General features: G+C 43.5%; 6 protein-coding genes across 6 annotated transcripts; 4 read left to right on the forward strand and 2 right to left on the reverse strand.

The window, feature by feature from the left end:
* Positions 1 to 103: 103 nt before the first annotated feature.
* On the forward strand, positions 104 to 1,530 carry BYT42DRAFT_575353 (immunoglobulin E-set). The gene is made up of 4 exons (XM_051568959.1): positions 104 to 209; positions 368 to 1,027; positions 1,104 to 1,250; positions 1,333 to 1,530. The coding sequence occupies exons 2-4, from the start codon at positions 436 to 438 to the stop codon at positions 1,371 to 1,373; spliced, it is 780 nt and encodes a 259-aa protein (XP_051421442.1). The 5' UTR covers positions 104 to 209; positions 368 to 435; the 3' UTR covers positions 1,374 to 1,530.
* Positions 1,531 to 3,678: 2,148 nt separating this feature from the next.
* Positions 3,679 to 4,750, forward strand: BYT42DRAFT_575357 (uncharacterized protein). Its single transcript, XM_051568960.1, has 2 exons — positions 3,679 to 3,865; positions 3,925 to 4,750. The coding sequence occupies exons 1-2, from the start codon at positions 3,709 to 3,711 to the stop codon at positions 4,392 to 4,394; spliced, it is 627 nt and encodes a 208-aa protein (XP_051421443.1). The 5' UTR covers positions 3,679 to 3,708; the 3' UTR covers positions 4,395 to 4,750.
* Positions 4,751 to 7,746: 2,996 nt separating this feature from the next.
* BYT42DRAFT_499769 (Dihydropteroate synthase-like protein) lies at positions 7,747 to 10,002 on the forward strand (the record flags this gene model as incomplete). Its single annotated transcript, XM_051564662.1, has 1 exon — positions 7,747 to 10,002. The coding sequence occupies one exon, from the start codon at positions 7,747 to 7,749 to the stop codon at positions 10,000 to 10,002; it is 2,256 nt and encodes a 751-aa protein (XP_051421444.1).
* Positions 10,003 to 10,579: 577 nt separating this feature from the next.
* Positions 10,580 to 13,048, reverse strand: BYT42DRAFT_547264 (amino acid permease/ SLC12A domain-containing protein; the record flags this gene model as incomplete). Its single annotated transcript, XM_051565935.1, has 11 exons — positions 10,580 to 10,680; positions 10,744 to 11,655; positions 11,724 to 11,925; positions 12,022 to 12,024; positions 12,129 to 12,135; positions 12,201 to 12,276; positions 12,362 to 12,410; positions 12,489 to 12,499; positions 12,598 to 12,634; positions 12,715 to 12,754; positions 12,849 to 13,048. 11 exons carry the CDS (start codon positions 13,046 to 13,048, stop codon positions 10,580 to 10,582), a joined length of 1,638 nt encoding a protein of 545 aa, XP_051421445.1.
* Positions 13,049 to 13,986: 938 nt separating this feature from the next.
* On the forward strand, positions 13,987 to 14,711 carry BYT42DRAFT_639134 (uncharacterized protein). The gene has a single exon (XM_051572513.1). The coding sequence runs from the start codon at positions 14,354 to 14,356 to the stop codon at positions 14,570 to 14,572; it is 219 nt and encodes a 72-aa protein (XP_051421446.1). The 5' UTR covers positions 13,987 to 14,353; the 3' UTR covers positions 14,573 to 14,711.
* Positions 14,712 to 15,097: 386 nt separating this feature from the next.
* Positions 15,098 to 16,374, reverse strand: BYT42DRAFT_646209 (uncharacterized protein). The gene is made up of 3 exons (XM_051572676.1): positions 16,085 to 16,374; positions 15,660 to 16,027; positions 15,098 to 15,571 (listed from the first exon to the last, which is right to left on the reverse strand). Exons 1-3 carry the CDS (start codon positions 16,146 to 16,148, stop codon positions 15,212 to 15,214), a joined length of 792 nt encoding a protein of 263 aa, XP_051421447.1. The 5' UTR covers positions 16,149 to 16,374; the 3' UTR covers positions 15,098 to 15,211.
* Positions 16,375 to 17,264: the final 890 nt, after the last annotated feature.

The raw sequence follows: 17,264 nt of genomic DNA on the forward strand, positions 1-17,264 counted from the left end.
ACGGCTTCCGGATGTGATATTTATCCTATCGTTGAGCACCGAGTCGATCCGCATTGGCCTATAAATAACTCACTAAGTTTCAAAATCCATTATTGTTGATCGACAAGGCTTATCTAATACCGCAAAGGCAATACTTTTTATCATCAACATAATAATGGGCAAGTTTCAATTTGTCTAGATGCCGCCATGATAAAGCAAGTGGTCCAAACGTAAGGTTACCAAAACTCGGCGTAGTAACGCGATCAATCATTGGAGCGGAATCGGCGGAAATTCAATTCTGCTTTTCGATGATGTGAGACGAAGAAAAAAATTTATACTATTTCATTGGCCACCTTTTTAATTTCTTGCTGGGTCTTTTTTTTTTTAGCTTCCCATCTTCATTTCTTTTCTTTCTCTCTTTCCTTATCATTCATTTTATTTATTCAATCATTAATCATGGCACAAAACAAACTTTCATCGCCCAACGAAATTATTCGAAAAGTGTTTGGATTTCTTCGTGGACACAAGTCCAAATCGGCAAGGAAGTCAGTTGGTGCTGCTCCTGAGACTACCCGTGAGGCGGCCCCTGCTTCCTCGGCTACCAAGACCACCACAGCGCCAGCACAGACCACTGCCGCTGCTCCTGTTGCACCCGTAGAACAGAAACCCAAGAATGACATTCAGACTCCCTCTCAAAGGACCAATGCCGACGGTAGCATCTTTACCGAACAGAGTGCGCCAACGACCGCTCCTTCTGAAGTCGACGATTCCGCTTCCCACAGATCATCTGTGCACGATAAGCCATTGCCGGTCCCCGATACTAAAGTATCCGAACCCGTCGTTGCCGCATCCAGCAAGCCAATTGCCAGTCAACCGAGTGGATCTACCAACGTCGGCACCACGCAACCGGTCGTTACTGATGCTACCCCCGAAACCAATCAAGCGCCGGTGAAATCCGCAAAGCAGTCGCAAGGTGAACCTCACTTGTTTAAATGGGTTCACGGTGGAAAGGAGGTGTACTTGACGGGCAGCTTCGACAATTGGGCAGGTAAGATGACCTTATTGCACAGTCATGTGGTGACATTTGGATCCTGATGATCCTTTATCTCGTCAAATCTTTATAGTTTCTATTCCCATGGAACGTAGTCAAGAAGACCCTAATATTTTCCAGGCTCAAGTGTCGATCGATGAGACTTCGCCTGTATCATTCAAGTTTGTGGTGGATGGTGAATGGCGATTCGCCGAGGATTTGCCCCATGAGACCGATGCCGGTAAGTTGGTCTAAAATGTCGGCTATTTTATCACGAAATAACATGTCACTTACGGTGGTTTGTTTTTTTCTTTTTTCCTTAGCGGGCAATGTGAACAACGTAGTGCGTTCTGTAACGTTGTAAACTCTATCTGATGTTCTTTTTGCTTCCCTCATGAAGAATCGTATTGTTTCCAATTGTCGATTCAAATTTTTTTTTTTTAATTTTTCTGTCTCAACTTTTACCACTTACTTACGCTTGTGTTAACATATTTGTATATTCATACTATTATTCTTATTTCTTGTATCGTGTAAATTCATAAAAAAAAGTTCATGAAAATCACTCCTTAATTTTTTTTTTCTTCTCGACCCCTTAACGACTCGGCGGCGTGGAGATCCTCTCATTGGATAACATGGATGGTTTATTTTCTCCTTTCTCAAGTATTCTCCATGAAAATGTTTGTTATTTTTCTTGCCTGATAAATAAGGTCGGCCGTATGACCATGAGAGGCATGCCGTCCCCAAAGGATGCAAAAGTGGAACCTGACTTTGGGGCTAAAAAAACTTTTTTGGTCGGATCAATCGGGGGAAAGAGGAAAGAAGACTTTTGCCAAAATAAAAATTCAAGGTGTCACCAAACGCAAAAAGGTAGTACAGCAGCCTAAAAGAAAGAAAAAGCATCGATTCTGCTAAAATAGGGAATTTGGGGTTTTTTCTTTTTCCAATAGCATGCTAAACGGGCTGCCCTATTTCATAACATCGGATGGATTCATTCCATCACTGTATTTTCTTTAATTTAAAGCAGCTTTCCATTGTTTGACGCTTCGATGCTTGTTTCCAATGCATATCCTAGCAACCGCTGATGTACCCTCGACGCATACGAAACGCTCAGTGACATGGCATAACACGACATGCATCAAGGTCTGTGAAAGCACAATTGGGTTCAGTAGATAAGTTTAGGCAGCCTCCGTGTTGCGCAACGGAATCTAGGATAGGGTCCGCCATCTTGCATCACCACATGCATCTATTGTCCTTTTTTTTTAATTAACCGTGCAGTAGACGGCTGATGCCGACATAAAATATATGTTGAGCCCATGCAACGTCGTTTCAATTTTGAGATAACAAGGAATAACAAGGAATTAGTAACAAACAAAAAAACAAGGCAAGAAAAAACAGTAGACCAAATTGTTCCAATGGTAATTGATGCCATAAAAGTGTTTATACGCAATAACAGACAAAGGCGGGAAAGTGAATAGTGGTGAAGAAATCTTTCAGCAATCCAGGTCCCTGAAATTGTGTGACTGATCCTTTTGTGGCACCATGGTAGACAATGATCCTGATTGACAACTGCCAATGTTTTTGCCTAGGGATCCATGGAAACGCCTGTTCTATGAACGAGCGAAATGAACAAGTTTCATTAGAAACATAATAGGAGACGATCTCCTCTTCGGATGTTAACCTGACCCATCATATTGACGTTTGTCTAAATTTTAATTTAATGCAACTGGTGAATTAGCTTTTGCTGTGTCGTTTTCTTTCAACTTCTTCGTACTGCCATGTATTGCACGTGTCATACAACGCGTGAGTGGCAATTTTTTTATGTTACCATGCCTTTGACGCAAGCGATATACCGTCCATATTCACATGGTAACCACACAAATCGCTTGTTGTTATGAACAAGGGCGTTTTAAAAATCTAGGCGACGATACTAGGCTATGAATATATCTTTTGTTACCAAGGTGAAATGCTAGCGTCACGGATGACAAATGATAATCTATTGCTGCTGCCACAATAGAAACGGTTTAATTATTTTGTCGTTACTGCTTTTGTTTTCAAAATGGTAAAACCCAGGGGTGGTGGGGGGGGGAAGGAAGAGAGAAGGAAGAGCAAGTATTGATAATCCAGGAGGTTGGTTGCCAGTGATGATCTTCAGACGAATGGATGTATATATAAATACTGTCATCGGAACTTTATCTAATAAAGAGGAAATTCCCAAAGTGCCATATCCTATACATTCAGTTGAATGCTAATGCAGAAAACAAAGAAGGATGCTGCAGTCCATATCGGACTGCTTGTCCTTGTTCAGTGGACAAGTATTGCCGTAATCGCCACCAATTCTCTCGCATTGTTATACGTGCGCAAAGCTCCTGAAGGCCTGGTGTCCTCACGCGCAGGTGCACAAGAGTACCTTTTGATCATTCTTGGTGTATCGTCACTGCTGTGTTCCACCTTATTATTATGCTTACATTTGCACGTCTTTTTCCGCTTGGTCGCTGGTCGCCCTTTTGCTCCCACGAAAACGCTGCTCACTTCTGAAATGGCCGTCGGCATTCTCTCCGTCGCTCTGTGGACCGCCGCTACATCCATTGTCATGACTCACTTTCATGGTAAATACCATCATATTTCTTGCAAAATTATTTTTTTTCTCTCACACTAATTCATTTGGTTTTCGCTTGTCTTCGCCCTCTGTTCTCCATTGCATGATTTCCTTTTGTGGACGTCATTTTTCACTCCTGACAATTGCCCAATGCGCTGGATTGCTGTGCATAGTATCTTCGTCATGTCGATTTGCACATTCAGAATTTGCTCAGACGTTTAATAATGCTTGCAACTTGGTGGATGCTACAATCATCCTAGGTTGGTTATAATTTTTCATTATTATTGCTCTGACTGTTCTCACTCGCTTTTTTGCATAGCCTTCGTGGTCGTAGCAGGGTGGGTGCTTGTGATTCTTGCTTGCTTATTGACATTGGCACGTTCGCCTTTACATGCTTCTACCATTTTCACCATTGAAAATCCGTCGTCCTTCCGAACCCTCAGTAGAATTCGATCAGGAAACTATACAAAGCCATTTTCCAACGCCATTACACCAGCTCCCATTTCAAAAATCACCAATATTTCCGCACCAATTCTGAAAGAAATGCCGGCATCCCTTCCTACCATTCAAGATACCTCGGTGATATCCAAACCCACCGATCTTTGTATAGCTGATGAAATCGATTATCGATGTCCATCATATGCTTCTTCGCAGCTTCGAAATTCGTATCCATCGATTCTAGAGGCCATTCCATTGGATCTGCCCACTATCCAAGTGGGCATGTCACAGTTGGATGTATCATTCATGTTTTACGACGATCGTAATTCCTTTTCGTCGACAAAACCTTGAGATATCCAGTCAACTCTTTCATTTTTAGCTTCTTCCTTCTCACATTCATAACTGGCATTTATTGTCAAATAGCGTTTTCTTTTATTTGTTATCCTCACCTGGTGCCCCTTTCTATACTAGTTTCCCTTTTTGTTTTCATAAGATGTTTGTTTTATGCTGTGGCCAACAGAAAAAATTTGCAAAAATATTATTGTCCATATAGTAGAGTTATAACATAGCCTTTTTCCTCCTCGTCGATCTCCCTTTTTTTTCAATTCAACCAACAAACCATTCACTCCTCAATTGAATAAATGGTGCTCTCTTCCTATTTTTCAATGACATAGGATCCAAGATTTTCACCATTTCAACCCGATTATGATCACACCGCAGAATTAAATAATTGTCACCACCATTCAACAAAGGAGACCTTCAAAATGATCTATTGTTTCTTTTTGCATTTTTATTTTTTACATTTTTATCACAATTGTGGTTTCATTGGATAAAAAAAAAGAAGAGAATGTCAAATGGAAGTGGGGGGAAAAATGATAAAATAAAATTGGTGCTAATTTACTGACCACCCATTTCCTTGGCGAGTTCTTCAGCACGCTTCTGGACATCGCTGATATCACCCTGCATGTAGAAAGCAGATTCGGGAAGAGCGTCATGCTTACCATCCAAGATTTCCTTGAAGGAGCGGATGGTATCCTGGAGCTTGACGAGACGGCCTTCGTAACCAGTGAAGACTTGAGCGACAGCGAAAGGCTGGGACAAGAAACGCTGGATCTTACGGGCACGTTCGACAACGAGCTTATCTTCTTCGGACAATTCATCCATACCCAAAATGGCAATGATATCCTGAAGGGACTTGTAGTTCTGCAAGATCTGTTGGACATCGGTGGCGACCTTGTAATGTTCCTGACCGACAATACGGGGATCCAAGATACGAGACTTAGAATCCAAAGGATCGACAGCAGGGTAAATACCCAATTCAGCAATGGAACGCGACAACACAGTGGTGGCGTCCAAATGGGCAAAAGTGGTGGCGGGAGCAGGATCGGTCAAATCGTCAGCGGGGACATAGACGGCCTGGACAGAGGTAATGGAACCGTTCTTGGTAGTGGTAATACGTTCTTGCATACCACCCATATCGGTAGACAAAGTGGGCTGGTAACCGACAGCGGAGGGAATACGACCCAACAAGGCGGACACTTCAGAACCGGCTTGGGTGAATCTGAAAATGTTATCAATGAAGAGCAGCACATCCTGGCCTTCTTCATCACGGAAGTATTCGGCAATGGTCAAACCGGTCAAAGCGACACGGGCACGGGCTCCTGGGGGTTCGTTCATCTGACCAAAGACCAAAGCACACTTGGAGTCACCGTCGAGCTTGATGACACCGGTTTCCATCATTTCGTGGTACAAATCGTTACCCTCACGAGTACGTTCACCGACACCACAGAAAATGGAGTAACCACCGTGGGCCTTGGCGATGTTGTTGATCAATTCCTGAATCAACACAGTCTTACCGACACCAGCACCACCGAAAAGACCAATCTTACCACCACGGGCATAAGGAGCCAACAAGTCGACAACCTTGATACCAGTCTCGAGAATTTCGGGGGTAGGAGATTGTTCAATGAATTCGGGGGCATCGGCGTGAATGGGGCGGTGAGCCTTGGCCTTGATAGGACCACGTTCGTCGATGGGTTCACCAATGACGTTGATGATACGACCGAGAACTTCCTTACCGACGGGAATGGTGATGGGAGCACCGGTATCCACGACCTTTTGGCCACGAACGAGACCTTCGGTACCATCCATAGCAATGGTACGGACAGTGTTCTCACCCAAGTGCTGGGCAACTTCGAGAACAAGACGACCACCAGCGTGATCCTTGACTTCGAGAGCGTTCAAAATGGCGGGCAAGTTTTCTTGTTCGAATTGGACATCGACAACAGCACCAATAACGGAACTAATAACGACCAAAAAAAAAAAAAGAAAAAGTCGGTAAGTGTTCCTGAACTATATGTAAAATGGCAGAATACCAGATTCTGTTCTGATTGTGGGGGTTGATGGCTTACCGAATACGACCAGCAGTATGAGCTTCGGTGGCGTAGTTACGTGCTATAAGAAATCAATGGATGATCAGACTTTTTGACATGGTTTAAAAAAGAAGGGAAAAAGGAAATTCCAGGATGGATTCGAGCTGAAAGAAGAAATGAGCAAGGGGTAAGTGCTTACCATTGATGGCGGCCTGAACACCAAGAGGCTTGGCAACAGCCTGAGCAAAGAAGCGAGAGTTGGCTCTCTGAGCACGAACAAAGTTCGTGGAGGCCTTTCCAACAGCACGGTTAAAGTTCATTTCTAGAGCGAGGAAAGAAAAGCTACTGTCGAACGGTTCCGCGTATAATTGATTTTTTTTTTTTCGACCAGGAAGGGAAGGGGACCCTCAAAAACAAGTCCCAACGAAAAATTCCAATAGTGACGTCATCACAAATTTACGTCACCAACTTTTTTTTTTCTGGAGAATCACTGTCCAAAAATGGACCAAGCAGCGTATTTCGCCGTGCCGACGCTCAGATAATCCTTTTGTTAGTTTGTTCATATTTACGCACTACTGTCAATCACCCATGCTTATGCTTTTTACAATGTCATCGTTGGTTTTATATTATGGTAAACGGTTCGTGGCGGTATATGAGTGAGGTTGATACGGAGTCGCAGCGGTCTAGCATGATCAGTATACAGCAGGACAAAGGATATTTGACACCTAGTTCTCGGGATCAGTATTTGTTTTGGTAATCGACACAGAGCAAACGTATCCCACAGAATCCCAGGGTCGTTTCGGTGAGCGCAAATCAAAAGTGTTACGAACAGCTGACAAAGTGCGGGAGCTCCTGGTCAAGACAGTCGCAGCTTTTACTAGCAACGAGAAGTGCTCTCGAATGAAATCTGCCAGTTACAGTGCTGTAATAATAACAACAGCTTTGGATGTTGGGCAATCATGACGAAAAGCTTGCATTTTTATCCAATCAACTCACGAAATTGTACTGGAATAATGGTAAGAGGAGTAAAATAGAAGCATTTATCAAATGAAGAAAAAGTGAACCCGTGATGTGAACAATTTTATGCACATCTTCGATCTTGTTGGGACCTCGGGGTGCCGATCTATTGGGAATGCCATCAGCCTTGGCCCTGATTGGATACAATCGTTTTGATCTCATCACAAAATGGCATTAAAAACGGTCACGCCATCTGGGTCTTTTTTTCTTAAATTTAAAGTGACACCAGTTCGAATAAGGGAATCTTTTATTGCAAAAAAAAAAAAACCTTCTTTTTTACAATGGCACAAGACACTTCGAACGATGCTGCTGCTATGGACAAGATTCTTCTCAAGAACTTGGTATTGAAGAATGTGGTGGGCGTCGACTCCTGGCAACGGCTCAAGTCACAGCCTGTAGTCATCAATGTCTGGCTTTACACGGACGTGACCGCCGCTGGAAACTCTGATCAGGTGAAATGTTCTATTCATTACGGTCATGTCACCAAAGCCATTACCAAGCTGGCGGAGACGGGCACTTTCAACTCCATTACCGCTCTCGCTCATGCCGTGGTTCACTTGTGCTGTGTGGAGTTTGGCGCTCAACGTACCAAGGTCCGAGCCGAACAACCCAAGGCGCTCCTGCATGCTGCTGCTTCCGGCATTGAATTGAGCCGATCCCGCCGTGATTATGAAGGTCTTGATAAATCAGTGATTGAGACATTGGGCGATGTTTCTGGTTTGGGTCATCAGGATGTACTTTTTGTCAAGGATCTGCGTTTACATACAATCATTGGTGTGAATCCCTGGGAACGCGAGGAGAAGCAAGTCGTGGTCATCAACTTGACCTTGTATCCTTCCAAGCTGGCGTTGGAGGGAGAAGAAGAAAATCAGAAAACGCACAATTTACGTACCGTGGTCCGCACGCTCAGTCGATACATTGAGCAGTCGGATTACAAGACCGTCGAAGCGTTTGCTGTGGCGATTGCTCGTGTCGCTTTGGAAAAATGCCATCTCAACAAGATCACGGTGCGTTTGGAGAAGCCCAGTGCTATTGTTTTTGCGGATGCTTCCGGTATTGAAGTGACGCGCGACCGTGCGTGGTTAACTCAGGTTTTGAATGAAGAGAAAGCCGCAGGTCAGGTGTTTGCGCACCATGCCATGGAAAATTCCGTTCTTCGTGAAATCCCGTCCGACTATACTCATACAGCGTACATCGCGGTGGGATCAAATATTGGTGATCGAAGGGACAACATCTATCGCGCACTGGACCTTCTTGAGAAGGAGTGCAACTGCATCGTTGCCGACACTAGTTTCCTCTACGAGACTCCCCCCATGTATTATACCAAACAAGATGCTTTCCTCAACGGCGCATGCAAAGTGTTCACCAGCCTGGAACCGATCGATTTGCTGGCCAAACTCAAGCATGTTGAAAATACACTCGGCAGAGAACCTACTTTCCGTAACGGTCCAAGACCCATTGATCTGGATATCATCTTCTTTGATGATTTGATTCTCGAAACCGAAACATTGACCATCCCACATATCAGCGTGCAAGAACGCGAATTCGTGTTATGGCCATTGTGTGATATCGCAAGAGATATGGAGCATCCTCGATTGTATAAAACCTGCGGTCAATTACTCTCTCAATTACTCAAAGTGCAAGCCGAGAGCGAGATGGGAGCCCTCAAAATCGACAAGGTCGTTCCTATGCAGACGGTTTCAGCAACACAACAGCTATGGCGCTGGAATGATCAGACTTACATCATGGGAATTCTGAATGTCACACCCGACAGCTTCTCCGACGGAGGCAGCTATCTGAACGTGGAAAAGGCCGTCGAGGCAGCTGAACGTATGAAGGAGGAAGGTGCTAGTATTATTGATATTGGTGGTATGTCGACTCGTCCTGGAGCTGATGACACTTTCCCCGAAGAAGAAGAAATCCGTCGTGTCGTTCCCGTCATTGAAGCTCTCCGTGCGAGAAAGTTTGATTTGCCGATTTCTGTCGATACCTTCCGGGCCAAGGTTGCTGAAGCCGCTATTGCTGCTGGTGCGACAATGATCAATGATATCAGTGGTGGTTTGCGTGATCCTGCCATGCTAAGTGTGATGGCCAAGCACAAGTTACCCGTGTGTTTGATGCATATGCGCGGTGATGCGAAAACCATGATGTCCAAGGAAAATACCACCTACGAGCGTGACGATGTCGTGGACGAAATTACCTACCAACTGCACAATTTGATCCAGCGGGCGATTTCGGCGGGCGTTTATCGATGGAATATTGTCGTGGATCCTGGTATCGGATTTGCCAAGACGGCTGATCAAGACTTTGAAATTTTACGCCATTTGAAGGAAATGATGACTGCACCCGACTCGTTGCTGGTGGGCTTCCCTACGTTGATGGGTCCCAGCCGCAAAAAGTTCATTGGTCATGTGACAGGCGTCACGGATGCCGAGAAACGATCGTATGGTACAGCCGGCGCTGTGGCTGCAAGCGTAGCGGGTGGAGCCAACATCTTGCGAGTCCACGATGTTAGACCCATGTGGGAAGTCGCTCGTGTATGCGATCAAGTGTGGAAGCGTAGCAATTAGGCTCTCTAGTATTTTTTGGGTAGTCTTTCGTGTCTCATTTCCCGGTATATTTGTTTTTTGCTGTTACTTTTTCCCATATTTGCTGTCTTGTGTTTTTTCTTTCTTTCTTTCTATTTTCTCTCACATGTATATACTTTGCTATATTGGAATTTTCACTTTCTCACCGTGAAAAATGAATCAAGCTATGCATTTTTTTTTCGCGTCCAAGTTATAATTGTCAATTTGCCTTTTTTGTGTGCCGCGATGCATAACTCAAGCAAGCTCGAGATCACTGGTACATGTTATTAAGAGACGAATGTAGACCTCAGCGACGGCTTGTTATAAGCGATACAAATGAAATAATAAATAATCAAATCGCAAAATGACCATGCATACATAATATGAGCATTCTATTGTATAACATAAAACTATATAAAAATTTTGAGGTATTGTAATATACATCGTTATGAACTGTATCCATGTAAAATCAAAGAAATAAAAAAAAAGGACAACTGAATTTGATTGTTCCAGACATGATACGAATACATGGCACGATAGGACATAATTCGCTTTCAGTTTTTGCTGGGTTGCGCACTATTTAGGCAAGGGCATGGTACAACTTCATCCACCACTTGGCATCTCTGGCGGCCTCTTCTTCGTCTTCCTCATCGAGATGAGTCACACGACCGGTATCGAAATCTGATCGAATAGACGTGATGAGATGCAAACTTCGTCGATACGATAGGTTCAAATGATACTTACCAACTTCATCCAAGGGCACGACCTTGGATTTACCAAAGATTTTGAAGCCAACATAACATAAGACGACGGGAACGAGACCGATGTAACTCTTGAAAAAGTCAAGAGTATTCCATTTGGGATAGAATGCAATGTAACCTTGACCGAGGATGATCAAAGTACTAAGAATGGCGGCGAACAATGCAGAGAAAGGGTGAGCCATGGATTTGTAGGTCAAATCCTTCAAATCACGGCCCTGTCGAACGTAGGCACGTCGGAAACGAAGATGGACAACAGCGACACCCCACCAACTGATGAAACCAGTGACAGCGGTGATACTCAAGAACCAGACGAAACCTTCGGAAGCACTGTAAATGGAGACAAACACACATGCAAAACCAATAACGGAAGAGAAGAGCACAGCCCAATGAGGCGAACCGTGCTTGTTCACACGCGATAAGATGCGCGGAGCATTTCCGTCACGGGCGAGAGCCATGACCATACGCGAACAGGTATAAAGTGAGGAATTGGCGGCAGAGAGCACACTGGTGAGAATAATGGCGTTAATAACGTGAGCACCTGCTTCAATGCCTGCAAGTTTGAAGACCAAGGTGAAGGAAGCAACGGCGGCATTGTCTGCTGAGCTGGCAAGATCAGGATCGGTGTTAGGAATACACAAGCCAAGCAAGAAGATGGTGACAAGGTAAAAGAAAATGATACGCCAAAAGGTATTGCGAATAGCACGAGGCACTGTCTTGGTGGGGTTCTTGGCTTCACCAGCCGTGATACCGACAATTTCAGTACCCTGGAAAGAGAAACCGGCCGCCAGCAATACGCTGATGGTACCCAGAACACCGTTGGCAAAAGCACCAGGGTCTTTCCAGTATTCAAATCCAATAACGTGACCTCCCAGACCACCCGTGGTGACACAGATCGCTATCAAATAAGGGATAAGTTACGATGAATTGAGCCGGATTAGGGGCTTTTCTGCCAATTTCTCTTACCGATGATCACAAAGACAATGACAATGAGAATCTTGATAAGAGCGAACCAATACTCCAGTTCACCGTAGATACGGACACCGAAAAGATTGATGGCAATGATCAACACCAAAAAAATCGCAGACCATGCTGCATCTGGCATGACCGGTCGCCACCAGTTAATGATGGTGGCCGCCGCTGAAAGTTCAGTAGCAATCGTCACAGCCTAAATTATTGCGCAACAACGGTTAATGTCATGAGAATCATATTTACTCAGAACCAAAAAAAAAAAAAAAAAAAAAAAAAAAAATAACCAACTTACCCACTAAAAAAAATCAAGGAAATTTGATAAACGAGCAGAAAGAATGAACGTGAGAACGATGTGTAATAAAAATAATAAGCGTGTCATTTGATGCGGTCTGCGCTTACCGAAAACCTAAAAAAAAGAGCGGTTTTAGCTTCCAAAAAATCAATATGCATTATGCAGGGATGGTGCCTTACCAATAATTCCAGCCTAATGCAAAGCCCCATGCAGGTTCAATGAATCGGGTGGCGTAATGACTGAACGATCCAGAAACTGCAATGTGAACGTGGCATTTAGTATGATGAGGATACAAAAACATAGTGGCAGAAAAACCCATAGGGTGATCCATCAAACATACCTGGCAAAAAGGTGGCCATTTCTCCGAGACATGTCATCATACAGTAAACCTAAAAACATTGATCGTCAATTATAGGTATCCTAGACTACTCGCTCGCTTGGAAAGAATGAGAGGGTGGGACGGTTACCATGAAACCAACTACAGAAATAAAAAAAGCAGGATGAGATATTTTTGCTTGATTAGGGTATTTGTGCGGTAAGATGGCCTAAAAAGGTAAAATAAAAAGTAAAACGTACCGATGCAGTAAGCGATCAAGGCACCTGCGGGACCAGCCTAATAATCGGAAATCAAAGAATAGACGAAATTATATCAACAAAAAGTACGCTAAATTTGCTCTGACAGGATAAGCTTACCTCAGCAATGTTACCGCCAGAGTTCAAGAACAGACCAGTACTGTAAAAGAAAGCCCGCAAGATGAGTCAATATTTGGAATTTGAGATGATGTAAAAAGCGCCAAAAAGATATCAAGGAAAAAGTCGATAGCTACCCAATGGCACCGCCTAAAGAAATCATCTGGATATGTCTGGCATTAAGACCACGCTTAGTGCCTTGTTGAATATCATTATTGTGTTCGGATTCGACGGAAACCAGAGTGGGGTCACGATTGTAATTTTCTATCTTTTCGCCATCACCGGAATAGGTTCGATAGGGATCATAATAATTCCCTGTCTCAAGTTTCTCTTCCATGATCGTGAGGATGATGCCGGCAGGGAAAAGAGAGTGATATTAAAAGGGTAAACAGGCCAAAAAAAAAAAAGGAAGAAACAAACAAAAACCACTACAGTGAAAAAGGGGATCTGAAAAACCCTCCAAGTCTCTTTTTTTTTTTTTATCGCGATATGAAACCAAAGTCCGCCAAGCCATCGTCCAACGATGTTTAAAAAAATTGGACGTTCATCCAATTAAAATTGTTAGAAGGGTCCATTCGTAGAAACAGAATCTGTCTTGTTTTTTACTGCAAAAAGTTTTTTATTATTACTTTTGGAGCCAAAAAGTCCAAAATGTCAAATAACATGCTTGTGATCATTATAATCCCCACGGTCTCATGGTTTGTTATTTCTCACGTTCCCAATTACAGTATATTTTCCACCACGATAATCCTTTTTACTCCAAACCACATGCTGCCACTTTGTTTTAGGTCGCTTCCATGCTATAAAGAATTTTCTTGAACTGAAGTTGTTTGATCTATCGAAACTTGGAAGGATTTTAACGATTGATCTTCCGCGCTGAAGATGAGAAGAATCGGGCGAATTCTTTTCTGGTTTTGAGTCACGCGCATCAAATTACCCGGTGCACAGGCTTCCAAATTGGGACCCGGAGCATGGAAAAGGACCAATCCTTCCATTCCGCCAGATAAGGTTCGGTCTTATCTGGGCACAGTGGTTCAACCTGATTTGCTCGAAGCAAATCTAAAAATCGTTAACCTAATTTGGACATGAAGCCAACCATGACACCGCTTCTTTTGTGTTGCTGCATATCCTCTCTTTGCCACTTTCCCTACCATTAGCCGTGGGCGACGGGGCACTTGATAGCATTCCAAAACAATACTACCAAGAAGTTTTGCTTTGTTACTATGCTGTAAGACCCACAGTGTGTCCCGTTTTTCTTCCGGAAAGTAACCATGGGTCGTATGTAGATCATCGGGACAGCGCCGATTTTTTGCTTTTTTTTAGTGCAGTCGCTCATTGGGCACTGCGGTGAAAAATTGGCGGCGTCCTTTTTGGAAGCTTATGCATGATATGTGACCAATTAATTCGAGATCATAACCGAATAACCCAAAAAATATTCCCAGGTATCATCATGCTGCATGCGCCTTGATAGGTCCGATAAGTTTCTTACAGGGGCACACAATGCACCTTTATATCAAACTGTTTCATTAGTTTGTTAGTTTTCTTTCAATTTTCTCATCAACCCTGGTTGCAATCAAAAACCGTAACCAAAGAAATTGTCAAGAGTCGCATAATCTATTGCGCAGAATTCATTGATATTCATATGAAACGATCTAGGACTTGGTCGCAAAAAAGTGCGTATGCCAATTGTTACCAGGCCTACCAAGCGTGCAAACACAGCATCTATAATGGGCGCTATCTCCGGTGCATTTTTGATTGCAGTCGGCGTGAAAAAAACCAAGACCGGCAAAGAAGAGAAAAGCCGAATGATATATCAGCTCAAGGGACTGTAACAGGTCATTACGTTGGTTTTTTAAAGTGACTCTCGATGAAATGGATAAGCACACTACATAGAAAGATCATATATAGTCATGGATAATGCACCTATTCACACTCATAAAGACATAAAGAAATATATTGAGTATCGAGGATATAAATGTGTGTATCTTCCTACTTGTTCTCTTGGACTTAACCCATCCAATAGAACAATTTTGAGCAGCGGCAGAAAGTAAGATGAAGCGCCATAGGTTTCTACAGGAAGACGCTTTACGCAAACCAATCAGGGAAGCTTGCAAAAATGTGGAGAGAAGTCACTTTATAGTTTTGTTTCGCAATTCTTACTAGCGTTGGGATAAATGTCGAGACAAAGAACACATATAATAGTCATAAACGACATAGACAAAAGCCAAAATGCAGTGGCAAGAATTGGGTACGCAGTAGGTTATAAGAAGCATATAGTTATTTGAACCAGATCGTAAATGAGTAAAAAAAAGGGCTATGTAGGTTAGAAAGACAACTCTAAACTGACTCATCATGAGGTAATCGATTTTCTTGCGACATTTTTTGTTTGTAAAATGCTTTATTTTAAACTTGCATCATTATTGTGCTTGCTGAAAAACACAACATTCTTTCCACTTTCATAGCATTGCTTCCAGTCCATCGTTTTGACAGTTTCTTTGAATTAGTAGACATATTCCATATCCGTCTTGGGTATATCGATGTCGGATCGCAGTATCTCACCATTGCTACTGTCCTTGAAACTGGTTGCATTGTTGTTCAGTCGTGATGGTGATACAGAAAGGTCAGGGGATGCTGGCATTGGTGATGTCGACGGTGAGTTTCGTTCCGAATGCTTTCGTTTGCATGCGCTCGTGTAGAGAAATCCGTCATCCGCATACGCGAGTATTCGCTCTTGTAGGATCCTCTCGGGCACCGCTTCGCAACATTCATAATTTTCTTGAACTGTATGTTGGTCTGATGACGAACTTCGGTTAACACGTCCGTGGTAATTGATGTGCGGCAACATCGTCCATGACCCATTCTTTTACGATTTGATAAAGAGACGGTATTTTCAAGTCGTCTCATTGCGCGATGGATGGAAGTGACAATTTTTGACTTGAGAAAAAAACTTCAAAAGCCACCATGGGATGTAAAGGAAGTTCCTTTGCGTCATTTTTGATGGTGTTATGATCGAGTATGTAACATTTCTTGGCCCAGCATTTGCATGGAATTGGTTTCATGAAGGGATACGAAGTTGATTCGAAACCTTGCACAATATTGCTACGTGTCGCTTCAACACCGAATACAACCACGAATTCGACCACGGATTCGACCACGAATACGACCACGACTGCGACCACGACTGCGACCACGAGAATTTCCACAAGAACTAGTGGAAGAGTGTCAGATGGCACGGACGACGTGTAGACAGCATCGGACTCTGAACGATTCGGCCATTCGGTTGGCCTAGCTGCGTACATTGAAAGAATTTGGGAACCTACAGTATACAAACCATTAGCACTGTGAAGTAAAGATCAAAACGATAACTATTTACCAACTACTGTTGTCACTATGCTATCTATAACATATGGATCGCGCAGCATTAACTTGGCCATCATCGCTTCCCGGGGGGATGCTTCGAATGCAGTCTGAAAAGTAAGAGCCCGTGATCTGACGACAAAAAGTAGGCTAACATTTGGTAGACTCCAAAATTCGCACCAAAGCCAAAAGAATTCCCAGAGAACGTCGAGAATTGGCGTCTTCTGCTTGGATTAACCGCCACCTTATAATGCAAAGCAGGCCGTTCTTCTTGCTTGGACGATAGGCATAAGCATGAGGTTCCTTCGAACCTTCTTCATAATGGTTGAACGAAAGATGTACACAGGCGCAGCAACTAAAGCAGAAGGAGAAAAAAACCAGCTGCCTACTTTCTGCCTTTCTTGTCAGTGAATCGTATTCAGCAAGTGGTTATTTCTGCCATCAACGAACATGCACCTAAGCATATTGATGCCTGGATCGACGTTGAATACATTGAGTATTTGACATGGGTCATGTTGCTGCTGGTTATCTTCACATGCAAATTGTCTGATTGCAAGGCGTACTGGCGTAAAGGTGATTGCCCTTACCACATTAACATGGACATCACCGAGTACATATCGCTGGAGCATCTCTCAAATGCATGTTTTCGTGGTTCCCAATGGTCAGAGGTAAGTAAAGAATATGCCGATGGAAGAGAGGATAAAGTGCTATAAAAGCGATAAGTCACTAAGATCATTCATAGTAGAAGCAGAGATGGCGTGCTGTATCAACCGCATTTATTCTTGACTACCTTCAACAATCACTTGGCGAAATCCACATAGCCTGGTCGCTACCTATACGTTGACGAATCAATGAACCAGTGGCTCGAAATGGGGATGCCCCTCTTTCTTCCTGGGGATTGTCGAAGGAAATGCTTTCTCGGCCTACAAGCATTTTGCGGCCGAAGGTCAAGGAATTATACATGGGGCATTTCGCTGGAAACTGACGTTTTGCGAAAGCATAAATGAACGTTGTTTTCACATGGAGCCAACGACAGCGGTTGACGCAGCATCCTTTGGTCTCCTTGGGTAGAAATGCGACGGATAACTACATCCGACGTCAGTGCCAGCGATCCATCGCGCGACGAGACGACCTGACCATACAGTCTCTTTACCGAAGAATGGATCAGGGACGATATTACTGCACAACAATCCACC

This window comes from Radiomyces spectabilis (assembly GCF_025331425.1).
Source record: "Radiomyces spectabilis strain NRRL 2753 chromosome Unknown BYT42scaffold_9, whole genome shotgun sequence".
Classification (NCBI taxonomy): domain Eukaryota; kingdom Fungi; phylum Mucoromycota; class Mucoromycetes; order Mucorales; family Radiomycetaceae; genus Radiomyces; species Radiomyces spectabilis.